The following is a 16,065-nucleotide window of genomic DNA, read 5'->3' on the forward strand; positions in this document are numbered from 1 at the left end:
GCGGCGGGGCGCTGGCTTCCATCCCCAGCTCTGCCAGGGGCCTGGGGATCAGCTCTTCCTGCGGGATTAGGGCGCTGCCTTTTCTCCCTATCTCTGCGAAACCACTTAGGAGCGGCCCTTCCTGCAGAATTAGGGCACTTCCTTCACTCCGTAGCTCTGCGAAACCACTTAGGAGCGGCCCTTCCTGCGGGATTAGTGCGCTGCCTCCTTTCCCTAGCTCTGCGAGACCACTGGGGAGTGGTTCTTCCTGCGGGATTAGGGTTCTGCCTCCTCTCCCTTGCTCTGCGAGACCAGTGGGGAGCGACCTTTCCTGCGGGATTAGGGCACTGCGTTCTCCTCCTAGCTCTGCGATATCACTGGGGAGCGGCCCTTCCTGCTGGATTAGGCGCTGCCTTCTCTCCCTAGCTCTGCAATACCACTGTGGAGCAGTCCTCCCTGCATTATTAGGGCGCTGCCTTCTCTCCCTATCTCTGCGAGACCACTGGGGAACAGCCCTTCCTCGGTATTAGGGCGCTGCCTCCTCTCCCTAGCTCTGCGAGACCACTGAAGAGCAGCCCTTCCTGAGGGATTAGGGCGCTGCCTTCTCTCCCTAGATCTGCGAGACGACTGGGGAGCAGCCCATTCTGCGGGATTAGGGCGCTACCTCCTCTCCATAGCTCTGCGAAACCATTGGGGATTGGCCTTTAGTGCGAGATTAGTGCGCCGCCCTCTCTCCCTAGCTCTGCGAGACCACTGGGGAGCAACACTTCCTGCTGGATAATTACGGTGCCTCCTCTCCCTAGCTCTGCGAGACCACTTGGGAGAGGCCGTTCCTGCTTGATTAGGGCACTGCCTTTTCTCCCTAGCTCTGCGAGAAAACTGGGGCGCAGCCCTTCCTGCGGGATTAGGGCGCTGCTTTCTCTCCCTAGCTCTGCGAGACCACTGAGGAGCGGCTGTTCATGCGGGATTAGGGCGCTGCCTTCTCTCCCTAGCTCTGCGAGACCACTGAGGAGCACCTGTTCATGCGGGATTAGGGCGCTGCCTTCTCTCCCTAGCTCTGCGAGACCACTGGGGAGCAGCCCTTCCTGCGGGATTAGGGCGCTGCCTCCTCTCCCTAGCTCAGCGAGACCACTGGGGAGCAGCCCTTCCTATGGGATTAGGGCGCTGCCTTCTCTGTCTAGCTCTGCGAGACCACTAGGGAGTTGCTCTTCCTGCGGGATTAGTGCACTGTCTTCTCTCCCTAGCTCTGTGAGACCACTGTATAGCGGCCCTTCCTGCGGTGGTGGGGCACTGGCATCCCTCCCCAGCTCTGCCAGACCACTGGGGAATGGCCGTTCCTGCGGGATTAGGGCGCTGGATTCACTCCCTAGCTCTCCGAGACCACTTGGGAGCGTCCCTTCCTGCGGGATTAGGGCGCTTCCTACTATCCCTAGCTCTGCGAGACAACTGAGGAGCGTCCCTTCCTGCAGGATTAGGGCGCTGCCTCCTGTCCCTAGCTCTGCGAAACCATTGGGGATCGGCCTTTCCTGCGGGATTAGTGCGCTGCCTTCTCTCCCTAGCTCTGCGAGACCACTGAGGAGTGGCCATTCCTGCGGGATTAGGGCACTACCTCCTCTCCGTAGCTCTGTGAGACCACTGGGGAACGGTCCTTCCTGCTGGATTAGTGCGCTGCCTTCTCTCAATAGCTCTGCGAGACCACTAGGGAGCATCCCTTCCTGCGGGATTAGGGCGCTGCCTCCTCTCCCTAGCTCAGCGAGACCACTGGGGAGCAGCCCTTCCTATGGGATTAGGGCGCTGCCTTCTCTGTCTAGCTCTGCGAGACCACTAGGGAGTTGCTCTTCCTGCGGGATTAGTGCACTGTCTTCTCTCCCTAGCTCTGTGAGACCACTGTATAGCGGCCCTTCCTGCGGTGGTGGGGCACTGGCATCCCTCCCCAGCTCTGCCAGACCACTGGGGAATGGCCGTTCCTGCGGGATTAGGGCGCTGGATTCACTCCCTAGCTCTCCGAGACCACTGGGGAGCGTCCCTTCCTGCGGGATTAGGGCGCTTCCTACTATCCCTAGCTCTGCGAGACAACTGAGGAGCGTCCCTTCCTGCAGGATTAGGGCGCTGCCTCCTGTCCCTAGCTCTGCGAAACCATTGGGGATCGGCCTTTCCTGCGGGATTAGTGCGCTGCCTTCTCTCCCTAGCTCTGCGAGACCACTGAGGAGTGGCCATTCCTGCGGGATTAGGGCACTACCTCCTCTCCGTAGCTCTGTGAGACCACTGGGGAACGGTCCTTCCTGCTGGATTAGTGCGCTGCCTTCTCTCAATAGCTCTGCGAGACCACTAGGGAGCATCCCTTCCTGCGGGATTAGGGCGCTGCCTCCTCTCCCTAGCTCTGCGAGACGATTGGGGATCGGCCTTTCCTGCGGGATTAGTGCGTCGCCTTCTCTCAATAGCTCTGCGAGACCACTGGGGAGCAGCCCTTCCTGCAGGATTAGGGCACTGCCTTCTCTCCCTAGCACTGCGAGTCCACTGGGGAGCAGCCCTTCCTGCGAGATTAGGGTGCTGCCTTCTCTCCCTAGCTCTGCGAGACCACTGGGGAGCGGCGCTTCCTGCGGGATTAGGGCGACATCTTGTCTCCCTAGCTCTACGAGACGACTGGGGAGCAGCCCATCCTGCGGCATTAGGGCCCTGCCTTCTCTGCCTAGCTCTGTGAGACCACTGGGGAGCAGCCCTTCCGGCAGGATTAGGGCGCTGCCTTCTCTCCCTAGCACTGCGAGTCCACTGGGGAGCGGCCCTTCCTGCGATCTTTGTGTGCTTCCTTCTCTCCCTAGCTCTTCGAGACTATTGGGGATCGACCTTTCCTGCGGGATTAGTGCTCCGCCTTCTCTCCCTAGCACTTGAAGTCCACTGGTGAGTGGCCCTTCCTGCGGGATTAGGGCGCTGCCCTCTCTCCCTTGCTCTGCAAGACCACTAGGGAGCTGCCCTTCCAGCGGGATTAGGGCGGTGCGTCCTCTCCCTAACTCTGCGAGACCACTGGGGAGCGGCCGTTCCTGTGGGATTAGGGCGCTGCCTTCTATCCCTAGCTCTTCGAGACCACTGAGGAGCGGCCCTTCCTCCGGGATAAGGGCGCTGTCTTCTCTCCCTAGCTCAGCGAGACGACTGGGGAGCAGCACTTCCTGCGGGATTAGGGTGCTGCCTTCTCTCCCTAGGTCTGTGAGACCACTGGGGAGCGGTTCTTTCTGCGGGATTAGAGCGCTGTCTTCTCTCACTGGCTCTGCGAGACGACTGGGGAGCAGCCCTTCCTGCAGGATTAGGGCGCTGCCTTGTCTGTCTAGCTCTGCAAGAGCACTGGGGAGTTGCTCTTCCTGCGGGATTAGGGCGCTGCCTTCTCACCCTAGCTCTGTGAGACCACTGGGGAGTGGCCCTTCCTGCGGGGGTGGGGCACCGGCATCCATCCCCAGCTCTGCGAGACCACTGGGGAGCGGACGTTCCTGCGGGATTAGGGTGCTGCCTTTTCTCCCTAGCTCTGCGAGAGCACTGGGGAGAGGCCATTTCTGCGGAATTAGGGCGCTACCTCCTCTCCCTAGCCCTGCGAGACCACTGTGGAGCGGCCTTTCCTATGGGATTAGGGTGCTGCCTTCTCTCCCTAGCTCTGCGAGACCACTGGCGAGCCGCTGTTCCTGCGGGATTAGGGTGCTGCCTTCTCTCCCTTGCTCTGCAAGACCACTGGGGAGCAGCCCTTCCTGCGGGATTAGGGCGCTGCCTTCTCTGCCTAGCTCTGTGAGACCACTGGGGAGCGGCCGTTACTGTGGGATTAGGGTGCTGCCTTCTCTGCCTAGCTCTGTGAGACCACTGGGGAGCGGCCGTTACTGTGGGATTAGGGCGCTGCCTTCTCTCCCAAGTTCTGCGAGACCACTTGAGAACAGCCCTTCCTGCGGGATTAGGGTGCTGCCTCCTATCCCTAGTTCTGCGAGACCACTGGGGAGGAGCCCTTGCTGCGAGATTAGGGCGCTGCCTTCTCTCCCTAGCTCTGCGAGACCACTGGTTAGCAGCCCATCCTGCGGGATTAGGGCGCTGCCTTCTCTGCCTAGCTCTGTGAGACCACTGGGGAGCGGCCGTTACTGTGGGATTAGGACGCTGCCTTCTCTCCCAAGTTCTGCGAGACCACTTGAGAACAGCCCTTCCTGGGGGATTAGGGCGCTGCCTCCACTCCCTAGCTCTGCAAGACCCCTCTAGAACAGCTCTTCCTGCGGGATTAGGGCGCTTCCTCCTCTCCCAAGCTCTGCGAGACCATTGGGAATCGGCCTTTCCTGCGGGATTACTGCGCCTGCTTCTCTGCCTAGGTCTGTGAGACCACTGGGGAGCAGCCCTCCCTGCGGGATTTGGGCGCTGCCTTCTCTCCCTCGCTCTGCGAGACCACTGGGGAGCGGCCCTTCCTGATGGATTAGGGCTCTGTCTTCTCTCCCTAACTCTGCGAGACCACGGGGGAGCGGCCGTTCCTGAGGGATTAGGGCACCGCCTTTTCTCCCAAGCTCTGCGATACCACTGGGGAGCAGCCCTTCCTGCGGGATTAGGGCACTGCCTTCTCTCCCTAGCTCTGCGAGAGCACTGTGGAGCAGTCCTCTCTCCGGGATTAGGGCGCTGCCTTCTCTCCCTACCTCTGCGAGACCACTGGGGAGCGGCCCTATCTGCTGGATTAGGGCTCTGTCTTCTCTCCCTAACTCTGCGAGACCACGGGGGAGCGGCCGTTCCTGAGGGATTAGGGCACCGCCTTTTCTCCCAAGCTCTGCGATACCACTGGGGAGCGGCCCTTCCTGCTGGATTAGGGCTCTGTCTTCTCTCCCTAGCTCTGCGAGACCACTGGGGAGTTGCTCTTCCTGCGGGATTAGGGCGCTGCCTATTCTCCCTTGCTCTGTGAGACCACTGGGGAGTGGCCCTTCCTGCGGGGGTGGGGCACTGGCATCCCTCCCCAGCTCTGCGAAACCAATGGGGAGCGGACGTTCCTGCGGAATTAGGGTGCTGCCTTCTCTCCCTAGCTCTGCAAGACCACTGTGGAGCGGCCTTTCCTGCGAGATTAGGGTGCTGCCTTCTCTCTCTAGCTCTGCGAGACCACTGGGGAGCGGCCGTTCCTGCGGGATTAGGGTGCTGCCTTCTCTCCCTAGCTCTGCGAGGCCACTGTGGAGTGTCCTTTCCTGTGGGATTAGGGTGCTGCCTTCTCTCCCTAGCTCTGCGAGACCACTGGGGAGCGGCCCTTCCTGCGGGATTGGGGCGCTTCCTCCTCTCCCTAGCTCTTCGAGACCACTGGAGAGCGGCCCTTCCTGTTGGTTTAAGGCGCTGCCTTGTCTCCCTAGCTCTGCGAGACCACTGGGGAGCGGCCCTTCCTGCGGGATTAGGGCGCCGCCTTCTCTCCTTAGCTCTGCGAGACAACTGTAGAGCGGCCCTTCCTGCGGGGGCGGAGCGCTGGCTTCCCTCAAGAGCTCTGCGAGAGCACTGGGGAGTGGCTTTTCCTGCGGGATTAGGGCGCTGCCTCCTCTCTCTAGCTCTGCGAGTCCACTGGGGAGCGGCCCTTCCTGCGGGATTGGGGCGCTGACTCCTCTCCGTAACTTTGCGAGACCACTGGGGAGCGGCCCTTCCTGCGGGATTGGGGCGCTGACTCCTCTCCGTAACTTTGCGAGACCACTGGGGAGCGGCCCTTCCTGCGGGATTGGGGCGCTGCCTCCTCTCCCTAGCTCTTTGAGACCACTGGGGAGCGGCCCTTCCTGCTGGTTTAAGGCGCTGCCTTCTCTCCCTAGCTCTGCGAGACCACTGGGGAGTGGCCGTTCCTGCGTGATTAGGGCACTGCCTTCTCTCCCTAGCTCTGCGAGACTACTGGGGAGCTGCCCTTCCAGCGCCCCGCCCCCACTAGAACCGCCACTCCCCATGGGCCTCTCAGAGTTGGGGAAGGAAGCGAGTGCTCCACCCTTACTCGAACCGCCACTCCGCAGGCCCCTCCCACAGCTGGGGAGGGAAGGCAACGCCCCAACCTGGCTCGAACCGCTACTCCTCAGGCACCTTTCAGAGCTGCGGAAGGAAGCCAGCGCCCCGCCCTCACTCGAACCGCCAATAACCAGTCCCCATCCAAAGCTGGGGAGTGAAGCTAGTGTCCCTACCCCGCTCGAACCTCCACTACCTGCTCTCTTCCCAGAGCTTGGGAGGGATGCCAGCTCCCCGCCCACGCAGGAAGGGCCGCTTCCCAGTTGTCTTGCAGAGCTAGGGAGAGGAGGCAGCGCCCTAATCCTGCAGGAAGGGCTGCTCCCCAGTGCTCTCGCAGAGCTAGGGAGAGAAGGCAATGCCCTCATCCAACAGGAAGGGCCGCTCCGCAGTGGTCTCGTAGAGCTAGGGAGAGGAGGCGGCGCCCTAATGCCGCAGGACGGGGCGCTCCCCAGTGGTTCCGCAGAGCTAGGGAAAGAAGGCGGCGTCCTAATCCCGCAGGAAGGGCCGCTCCCCAGTGGTCTCGCAGACCTTGGGAGAGGAGGCAGCGCCGTAATCCCGCAGGAAGGGCTGCTCCCCAGGCCCCTCGCAGCGCTGGGGAGGGAAACCAGCGCCCCGCCCCCGCAGGAAGGGCCGCTCCGCTGTGGTCTCGCAGAGCTAGGGAGAGAATGCAGTGCCCTATTCCTGCTTGATGGGCAGCTCCCCAGTGGTCTCGCAGACCTAGGGAGAGAAGGCAGTGCCCTAATCCCACAGGAACGTCTGCTCCCCAGGCCCCTGGCAGAGCTAGGGAGCGAAGGCAGTGCCCTAATCCCGCAGGAAGGGACGCTCCCCAGTGGTCTCGCAGAGCTATGGAGATAATTCAGAGCCCTAATCCCGCAGGAACGGCTGCTCCCCAGGCCCCTGGAAGAGCTAGGGAGAGAAGACAGAGCCCTAATCCCGCAGTAAGGGCCGCTCCACAGTGATCTAGCAGAGCTAGGGAGAGAAGGCAGCGCCCTAATCCCGCAGGAAGGGCAGCTCCCCAGTGGTCTCGCAGAGCTAGGGAGAGGAGGCAGCGCCCTAATCCCGCAGTAAGGGCCGCTCCCTAGCGGTCTCGCAGAGCAAGGGAGAGGAGGCAGCGCCCTAATCCCGGAGGAATGGCCGCTCCCCAGTGGACTTGCAGGTCTAGAGAGAGGAGGCAGCGCCCTAATCCCACAGGATGGGCTGTTCCCCAGTGGTCTCACAGAGCTAGGGAGAGAAGGCGGCACCCGAATCCCGCAGGAAGGGCCGCTCCCCAGTGGTCTCCAGAGCTAGGGAGAGAATCAGCGCCCTAATCCCCCAGGAAGGGCCGTTCCCCAGTGGTCTCGCAGAGCTAGGGAGAGAAGGCAGCGCCCTAATCCAGCAGGAAGGGCAGCTCCCCAGTGGTCTCGCAGAGCTAGGGAGAGAAGACAGCGTCCTAATCCTTCAGGAATGGCCGCTCCCCAGTGGTCTCGCAGACCTAGGGAGAGAAGGCGGCGCCCTAATCCCGCAGGAAGGGCCGCTCCCCAGTGGTCTCGCAGAGGTAGTTAGAGAATAAGCGCCCTAATCCCACAGGAAGGGCCGCAACCCAGTGGTCTCGCACAGGTAGGGAGAGAAGGCAGCACCCTAATCCAGCAGGAAGGGCCGCTCCCCAGTGGTCTCGCAGAGCTAGGGAGAGAATCAGCGCCCTTATCCCCCAGGAAGGGCCGCAACCCAGTGGTCTCAAAGAGGTAGGGAGAGAAGGCACCGCCCTATTCCCACAGAAAGGGCCGTTCCCCAGTGGTCTCGCAGAGCTAGGGAGAGAAGGCAGCGTCCTAATCCCGCAGGAAGGGCCGCTCCCCAGTGGTCTCTCAGAGCCGGGGAGAGGAAGCAGCGCTGTAATCCAGCAGGAAGGGCCACTCCCCAGTGGTCTCACAGAGCTAGGGAGAGATGGCGGCACCTTAAACCCGCTGGATCGGCCACTCCCCAGTGGTCTCGCAGAGCTAGGGAGAGAAGGCCGTCCCTTATCCCAAAGGAAGGGTCGCTTCCTTGTGGTCTCGCAGACCTAGGGAGAGAAGGCGGCATCTTAATCCTGCAGGAACGGCCGCTTCCCAGTGGTCTCGTAGAGCTAGGGAGAGATGGCGGCGCCCTAATCCCGCATTAAGGGCCGATCTCCAGTAGTTTTGCAGACCTAGGGAGAGAAGGTAGCGCCCTAATCCCGCAGGAAGGGCTGCTCCCCATGCCCCTGGCAGATCTGGGTAGGGAAGCCAGCGCCCTAATCCCACAGGAAGGGCCGCTCCCGAGTGGTCTCGCTGTGGTACGGAGAGAAGGCAGCGCCCTTATCCCGCAGGAAGGGCCGCTCCCCAGTGGTCTCTCAGAGCCGGGGATAACAGATAGCGCCCTAATCCCGCAGGAAGGTTCACTCCCCAGTGGTCTCGTAGAGCTAGGGATAGAAGGCGGCACCCAAATCCCGCAGGAAAGACCGCTCCCCAGTGGTCTCGAAGAGCTAGGGAGAGAAGGCAGCGCCCCAATCCCCCAGGAAGAGCAGCTAAGCAGTGGTCTCGCAGAGCTAGGCAGAGAAGGCTGCGACCTAATCCTGCAGGAAGGGCCGCTCCCCAGTGGTCTCGCAGAGCTGGGGATAGGAGGAAGGGCCCTAATCCCCCAGGAAGGGCTGCAAGCCAGTGGTCTCGCAGAGGTAGGGAGAGAAGACAGCGCCCTATTCCCACAGGAAGGGCCGTTCCCCAGTGGTCTCGCAGAGCTAGGGAGAGAAGGCAGCACCCTAATCCAGCAGGAAGGGCAGCTCCCCAGTGGTCTCGCAGAGCTAGGGAGAGAAGACAGCGTCCTAATCCTTCAGGAATGGCCGCTCCCCAGTGGTCTCGCAGAGCTAGGGAGAGAAGGCGGTGCCCTAATCCCGCAGGAAGGGCCGCTCCCCAGTGGTCTCGCAGAGCTAGGGAGAGAAGGCGGTGCCCTAATCCCGCAGGAAGGGCCGCTCCCCAGTGGTCTCCAGAGCTAGGGAGAGAATCAGCGCCCTAATCCCCCAGGAAGGGCCGCAACCCAGTGGTCTCGCAGAGGTAGGGAGAGAAGGAAGCGTCCTATTCCCACAGGAAGGGCCGTTCCCCAGTGGTCTCGCAGAGCTAGGGAGAGAAGGCAGCGCCCTAATCCAGCAGGAAGGGCATTACCCAGTGGTCTCGCAGAGCTAGGGAGAGAAGGCGGCGCCCTAATCCCGCAATAAGGGCTGCTCCCCAGTGGTTTCGCAGAGCTAGGGAGAGAATCAGCGCCCTAATCCCCCAGGAAGGGCCGCAACCCAGTGGTCTCAAAGAGGTAGGGAGAGAAGGCAGCGTCCTAATCCCGCAGGAAGGGCCGCTCCCAAGTGTTCTTGCAGAGCTAGGGAGAGAAGGCAGCACCCTAATCCTGCAGGAAGGGTTGCACACCAGTAGTCTGGCAGAGCTAGGGAGAGAAGGCAGCTCCCTAATCCCGCAGGCAGGGCTGCTCCCCAGGCCCCTGGCAGATCTGCAGAAGGAAGCCAGCGCCCTAATCCAGCAGGAACGGCCGATCACCACTGGTCTTGCAGAGCTAGGGAGAGACGGCGGCGCCCTAATCCCGCAGGAATGGCCGCTCCAAAGTGGTCTCGCAGAGCTAGCAGGAGAAGGCGGCGCCCTAATCCCGCAGGAAGGGCCGCTCCCCAGTGGTCTCTCAGAGCCGGGGAGAGGAAGCAGGGCTCTAATCCAGCAGGAAGGGCCACTCCCCAGTGGTCTCACAGAGCTAGGGAGAGATGGCGGCACCTTAAACCCGCTGGATCGGCCACTTCCCAGTGGTCTCGCAGAGCTAGGGAGAGAAGGCCGTCCCTTATCCCAAAGGAAGGGTCGCTTCCTTGTGGTCTCGCAGAGCTAGGGAGAGAAGGCGGCACCCTAATCCTGCAGGAAGGGCCGCTCCCCAGTGGTCTCGCAGAGCTAGGGAGAGAAGTCGGCGCTCTAATCCCGCAGGAACGGCCGCTTCTCAGTTGTATCGCAGAGCTAGGGAGAGAAGGCGGCACCCTAATCCCGCATTAAGGGCTGATCCCCAGTAGTTTTGCAGACCTAGGGAGAGAAGGAAGCGCCTTAATCCCGCAGGAAGGGCCGCTCCCCAGTGGTCTCGCAGAGCTAGGGAGAGAAGGCAGCGCCCTAATCCCGCAGGAAGGGCTGCTCCCCAGGCCCCTGGCAGATCTGGGGAGGGAAGCCAGCGCCCTAATCCCGCAGGAAGGGCCGCTCCCCAGTGGTCTCGCAGTGGTACGGAGAGAAGGCAGCGCCCTTATCCCGCAGGAAGGGCCGCTCCCCAGTGGTCTCGCAGAGCTAGGGATAGAAGGCGGCACCCAAATCCCGCAGGAAAGACCGCTCCACAGTAGTCTCGAAGAGCTAGGGAGAGAAGGCTGCGCCCTAATCCTCCAGGAAGAGCAGCTAAGCAGTGGTCTCGCAGAGCTAGGCAGAGAAGGCTGCGACCTAATCCTGCAAGAAGGGCCGCTCCCCAGTGGTTTCGCAGAGCTGGGAAGAGGAGGCAGCGCCCTAATCCTGGATTAAGGGCCGCTCCCCAGTGGTCTCGCAGAGCTGGGGATAGGAGGAAGGGCCCTAATCCCGCAGGAAGGGTCGCTCCCCAGTGGTCTCGCAGAGCTCGGGAGAGGAGACAGCGTCCTAATCCCGCTGGAAGGGCCGCTCTCCACTGGTCTCGCAGAGTTGGGGAGAGGAGGCAGCACCCTAATCCCGCAGGAACAGCTGCTCCCCAGGCCCCTGGCTGAGCTAGGGAGAGAAGGCAGCGCCCTAATCCCGCAGGAAGGGCCGCACCCAAGTGGTCTCCCAGATCTTTGGAGAGAAAGCAGCGTCTTAATCCCGCAGGAAGGACCGCTCCCCAGTGGAATCGAAGAGGTAGGGAGAGAAGGCAGCGCCATCATCTCGCAGGGAGGGCCGCTCCCCAGTAGTCTCGCAGATTTAAGGAGAGAATTCAGCGCCCTAATTCCGCAGAAAGGGCCGAGCCCCAGTGGTCACGCAGAGCTATGGAAAGAAGGCAGCGCCCTAATCCCACAGGAAGGGCCGCTCCCCAGTGGTCTCGCAGAGCTATGGAGAGAATTCAGCGCCCTAATCCCGCAGGAAGGGCTGCTCCCCAGTGGTCTCGCATTGCTATGGAGTGAAGGCAGCGCCCTAGTCCTACAGGAAGGGCTGCTTCCCAGGCCCCTATCAAAGCTGGGGAGGGAAGCCAGCGCCCCGCTCCAGCAGGAATGTCCGCTCCCCAGTGGTCTCGCAGAACAAGGGAGAGAAGGCTGCGCCCGAATTCTGAAGGAAGGGCCGTTCCCCAGTGGTTTCGCAGAGCTAGGGTGAGAAGGCGGCGCCCTATTCCCACAGGAAGGGCCGTTTCCCAGTGGTCTCGCAGAGCTAGGGAGAGAAGGCAGCGCCCTAAACCAGCAGGAAGGGCAGCTCCCCAGTGGTCTCGCAGAGCTTGGGAGAGAAGGCAGCGTCCTAATCCCGCAGGAAGGGCCGCTCCCCAGTGGTCTCGCAGAGCTAGGGAGAGAAGGCAGAGTCCTAATCCTGCAGGAATGGCCGCTCCCCAGTGGTCTCCAGAGCTAGGGAGAGAAGGCGGCGCCCTATTCCCACAGGAAGGGCCGTTTCCCAGTGGTCTCGCAGAGCTAGGGAGAGAAGGCAGCGCCCTAAACCAGCAGGAAGGGCAGCTCCCCAGTGGTCTCGCAGAGCTTGGGAGAGAAGGCAGCATCCTAATCCCGCAGGAAGGGCCGCTCCCCAGTGGTCTCGCAGAGCTAGGAAGAGATGGCGGAACCATAATCCCACAGGAAGGGATGATCCCCAGTGGTCACGCAGAGCTACGGAGAGAAGGCGGCCCCTTATTCCGCAGGAACGGCCACTTCCCAGTGCTTTCGCAGAGCTAGGGATAGAAGGCGGTTCCCTAATCCTGCAAGAAGGGCAGTTCCCCAGTGGTCTCGCAGAGCTAGGGAGAGAAGGCGGCTCCCTATTCCCACAGGAAGGGCCGCTCCCCAGTGGTCTCGCAGAGCTAGGGAGAGAAGGCAGCACCCTAATCCCGCAGGAAGGGCAGATCCCCAGTGGTCTCGCAGAGCTAGGGAGAGAATGCAGCTCCCTAATCCCGCAGGCAGGGCAGCTCCCCAGGCCCCTGGCAGATCTGGGGAAGGAAGCTAGCGCCCTAATCCCGCAGGAACGGCCGTTCACCACTGGTCTTGCAGAGCTGGGGAGAGACGGCGGCGCCCTAATCCCGCAGGAAGGGCCGCTCTCCAGTGGTGTCGCAGAGCTAGGGAGACTAGGCAGCGCCCTTATCCCACAGAAAGGGCCGCTCCCCAGAGGTCTCACAGAGCTAGGTAGAGAAGGCAGCGCCCTAATCCCCCAGGAAGGGTCGCAACCCAGTGGTCTCGCAGAGGTAGGGAGAGGAAGCAGCGCCCTAATCCAGCAGGAAGGGCCACTTCCCAGTGGTCTCACAGAGCTAGGGAGAGATGGCGGCGCCTTAATCCCGCAGGATCGGCCACTCCCCAGTGGTCTCGCTGAGCTAGGGAGAGAAGGCCGTCCCTTATCCCGAAGGAAGGGCCGCTCCCTTGTGGTCTAGCAGAGCTAGGGAGAGAAGGCGGCGCCCTAATCCTGCAGGAAGGGCCGCTCCCCAGTGGTCTCGCAGAGCTAGGGAGAGAAGTCGGCGCCCTAATCCCATAGGAAGGGCTGCTCCCCAGTGGTCTCGCATTGCTATGGAGTGAAGGCAGCGCCCTAATCCCGCAGGAAGGCCCGCTCCCCAGTGGTCTCGCAGAGCTAGGGAAAGAATGCAGTGCCCTAATCCCGCAGGAAGGGCCGCTCCCAAGTGGTCTCGCAGAGCTAGGGAGAGAAGGCAGCGCCCTAATCCCGCAGGAAGAGCCGCTCCTCAGTGGAATTCCAGAGCTAGGGAGAGAAGGTAGCGCCCTAATCCCACAGGAAGGGCCGCTCCACAGTGGTCTCGCAGAGCTATGGAGAGAAGGCAGCGCCCTAATCCCGCAGCCAGGGCAGCTCCCCAGGCCCCTGGCAGATCTGGGGAAGGAAGCTAGCGCCCTAATCCCGCAGGAACGGCCGATCACCACTGGTCTTGCAGAGCTGGGGAGAGACGGCGGCGCCCTAATCCCGCAGGAAGGGCCGCTCTCCAGTGGTCTCGCAGAGCTAGGGAGTTTAGGCAGCGCCCTTATCCCGCAGAAAGGGCCGCTCCCCAGAGGTCTCACAGAGCTAGGTAGAGAAGGCAGCGCCCTTATCCCCCAGGAAGGGTCGCAACCCAGTGGTCTCGCAGAGGTAGGGAGAGAAGGCAGCGCCCTTATTCTGCATTAAGCTCCACTCCTCAGTGGTCTCGCAGAGCCGGGGAGAGGAAGCAGCGCCCTAATCCCGCAGGAAGGGCTGCTCCCCAGTTGTCTCGCAGAGCTAGGGAGAGAAGGCAGCGCCCAAATCCCGCATAATGGGGTTCTCCCCAGTGGTCTCGCAGAGATAGGGAGAGAAGGTAGCGCCCTAATCCCCCAGAAAGGGCCACTCCCCAGTTGTCTGGCAGAGCTAGGGAGAGAAGGCAGCGCCCCAATCCCGAAGGAAGGGCCGCTCCCCAGTGGTCTCGCAGAACTAGGGAGAGGAGGCAGCGCCCTAATCCCGCAGGAAGGGCCGCTCCCCAGTGGTCTCGCAGAGCTAGGGAGAGGAGGCGGTGACCTAATCCCGCAGGAAGTTCTGCTACTCAGTGGTCTCACAGAGCTAGGGAGAGGAGGCAGCGCCCTAATCCCGCAGGAAGGGCCGCTCCCCAGTGGTCTCGCAGAGCTAGGGAGAGAAGGCAGCACCCTAATCCCCCAGAAAGGGCCACTCCCCAGTTGTCTGGCAGAGCTAGGGAGAGAAGGCAGCGCCCCAATCCCGAAGGAAGGGCCGCTCCCCAGTGGTCTCGCAGAACTAGGGAGAGGAGGCAGCGCCCTAATCCCGCAGGAAAGGCAGCTCCCCATTTGTCTCGCAGAGCTCGGGAGAAAAGGCAGTGCCCTAATCCCGCAGGAAGGGCCGCTCCCCAGTGGTCTCGCAGAGATAGGGAGAGAAGGCAGCGCCCTAATTCCGAAGGAACGGCCGCTCCCCAGTGGTCTCGCAGAGCTAGGGAGAGGAAGCTGCGCCCTAATCCCGCAGGAAGGGCTGCTAACCAGTGGTCTCGCAGACGAAGGGAGAGAAGGCAGCGCCATAATCCCGCAGGAAGTGCTGCTCCCCAGGCCCGTGGGAAATCTGGGGATGGAAGCCAGCGCTCCGCCCGCGCAGGAAGGTCCGCTTCCCAGTGGCCTCACAGAGCTAGGGAGAGATGGAAACGCCCTAATCCTGCAGGAAGGGCTGCTACCCAGTGGTCTCGCAGAGCTAGGGAGAGAAGGCAGCGCCCTAATCCCGCAGGAAGGGCCGCTCCCCAGTGGTCTCGCAGAGCTAGGGAGAGAAGACAGCGCCCTAATCCCCCAGAAAGGGCCACTCCCCAGTGGTTTCACAGAGCTAGGGAGAGAAGGCAGCGCCCTAATCCCGCAGGAAGGGCCGCTCCCAAGTGGTCTCGCAGAGCTAGGGAGAGGAGGCAGCGCACTAATCACGCAGGAAGGGCCGCTCCACAGTGGTGTCGCAGAGCTAGGGAGAGGAGGCGGTGACCTAATCCGGCAGGAAGTTCTGCTACCCAGTGGTCTCGCAGAGCTAGGGAGAGAAGGCAGCGCCCTAATCCCCCAGAAAGGGCCACTCCCAAGTTGTCTGGCAGAGTTAGGGAGAGAAGGCAGCACCCTAATCCCGAAGGAAGGGCCGCTCCCCAGTGGTCTCGCAGAACTAGGGAGAGAAGGCAGCGCCCTAATCCCGCAGGAAGGGCTTGATAAAGAAAAATAACAACAACCCGTAAAAAGAGGAAGTTGCTAAGAGCAAGCTTGCAAATTAGCTCATTCTCTATATATTTTTAGTAAATGGTGTCATTGTATTAACCAAATATGGTATCTTCGGATGCATGAGTTCATATGGTAATGTGCGGTTTTTGGCTATATAAACCCAGGTACCACTGCTGTAAGGTAGAGCGACTCTTCCAGTCGTCTCTCCCTGCATATATGCTTGTATTCTCTGATTAATCAATAAAGGAGCCTCAGGCTGTCTGATCAACTCAACTGAGTGGTGGTCCTTTTCCACGACAATTTGGTGCGTTGGCCGGGAACCCACAAGAGGGCTTCTCCTGGATCAGAGGACCGCAGGCAGTCCCCTTCCAACCCCCGGGCCCAAATTAAAAGGTAAGAGACCTTTTGAAATCTCTATGGGGTTTGGCAGAGGACTGGTCTGTAGGCTCCGGTCTGGGTAAGTCACAAGCTGGGTTCGAACTTTTAGCCATCAGACAGACCAGATGCCCTTTTTCTAAGGTTTCCGAGATTCTGAGGTTTCAGAGCCTTTCTAGAGGCTCCGCTCCCGAGGTTTCAAAGGTACCGCCGATAACCCACGGACCACGCTCCTTTTGGTCCGGAGAGTCCTGATCCGGGCGTGGATCAGGGGTCCCCTTCCTACCAGGTCTGATGGGGATCCGGGTTTAATGTTCTTGGTTTCGCCTTGACGACTGTGTCAAGGAAGTGCCTATGTCTGTGTGTGTGAGGGCCAAGCGGCCAGTGTGAATGCAGCTGTGGGAAGACGCCCCAAACCTCCTGCGAAGCGAAAGCTTGTGACCGGGAGTGTCTCGAAAGCAAGCCCCACAGCTGAGCTTCTGTGTGTGAAGTGTTTGTATAAAGCTTCCCAGCTGGCAGGCCTTGGTAAGTGGCTAGCCTGTTGGGTGCTTGTGTGTTTCCCCGTCCCTTTTCCCTTCCCTTCCACGACCTATGACTCTGTGACTGCTCCTCGAGCACTGTCCTTTCAGGACCGCAGAGTCCCTTTTCTGCCCATTGGAGCTGTAAGCTCCCTTCCCTTCTCGGAGAGGAGGGAAGTCCCTAGGAAAACCGTACCGCTAAGTCTGTAGCTTCAGAAGCATCGTTGGCTTAAGGCTGGTGCTCTGGGCTGACGACGGGCGTGCGGGGACCGCGGGTTCTCAGGAAGGAAGCCCGTCCCATCCTCTACCTCCTTCCTTGTAGGTACCTGCTTCCAGCCAGTGAAAGACTACTCCCATTTCCCCTGCCCAGGGCAGGCATAGACGCCATCGGTGTTAGAACCGTGGTAATCC

At 61.4% G+C, this 16,065-nt stretch overlaps 1 protein-coding gene across 1 annotated transcript in view; it reads right to left on the bottom strand.

Moving 5' to 3' along the window:
• Positions 1–16,065, bottom strand: part of LOC127054176 (zinc finger protein 850-like) — a gene marked incomplete at both ends in the record, with an annotated part of 1,166,641 nt that overhangs the window by 1,061,503 nt on the left and 89,073 nt on the right. Inside the window, 1 exon segment of the mRNA XM_050960160.1 lies at positions 5,945–5,955. Within this exon segment, the coding sequence (XP_050816117.1) occupies positions 5,945–5,955 (11 nt within the window).

This window comes from Gopherus flavomarginatus, chromosome 6 (assembly GCF_025201925.1).
Source record: "Gopherus flavomarginatus isolate rGopFla2 chromosome 6, rGopFla2.mat.asm, whole genome shotgun sequence".
Classification (NCBI taxonomy): Eukaryota; Metazoa; Chordata; order Testudines; family Testudinidae; genus Gopherus; species Gopherus flavomarginatus.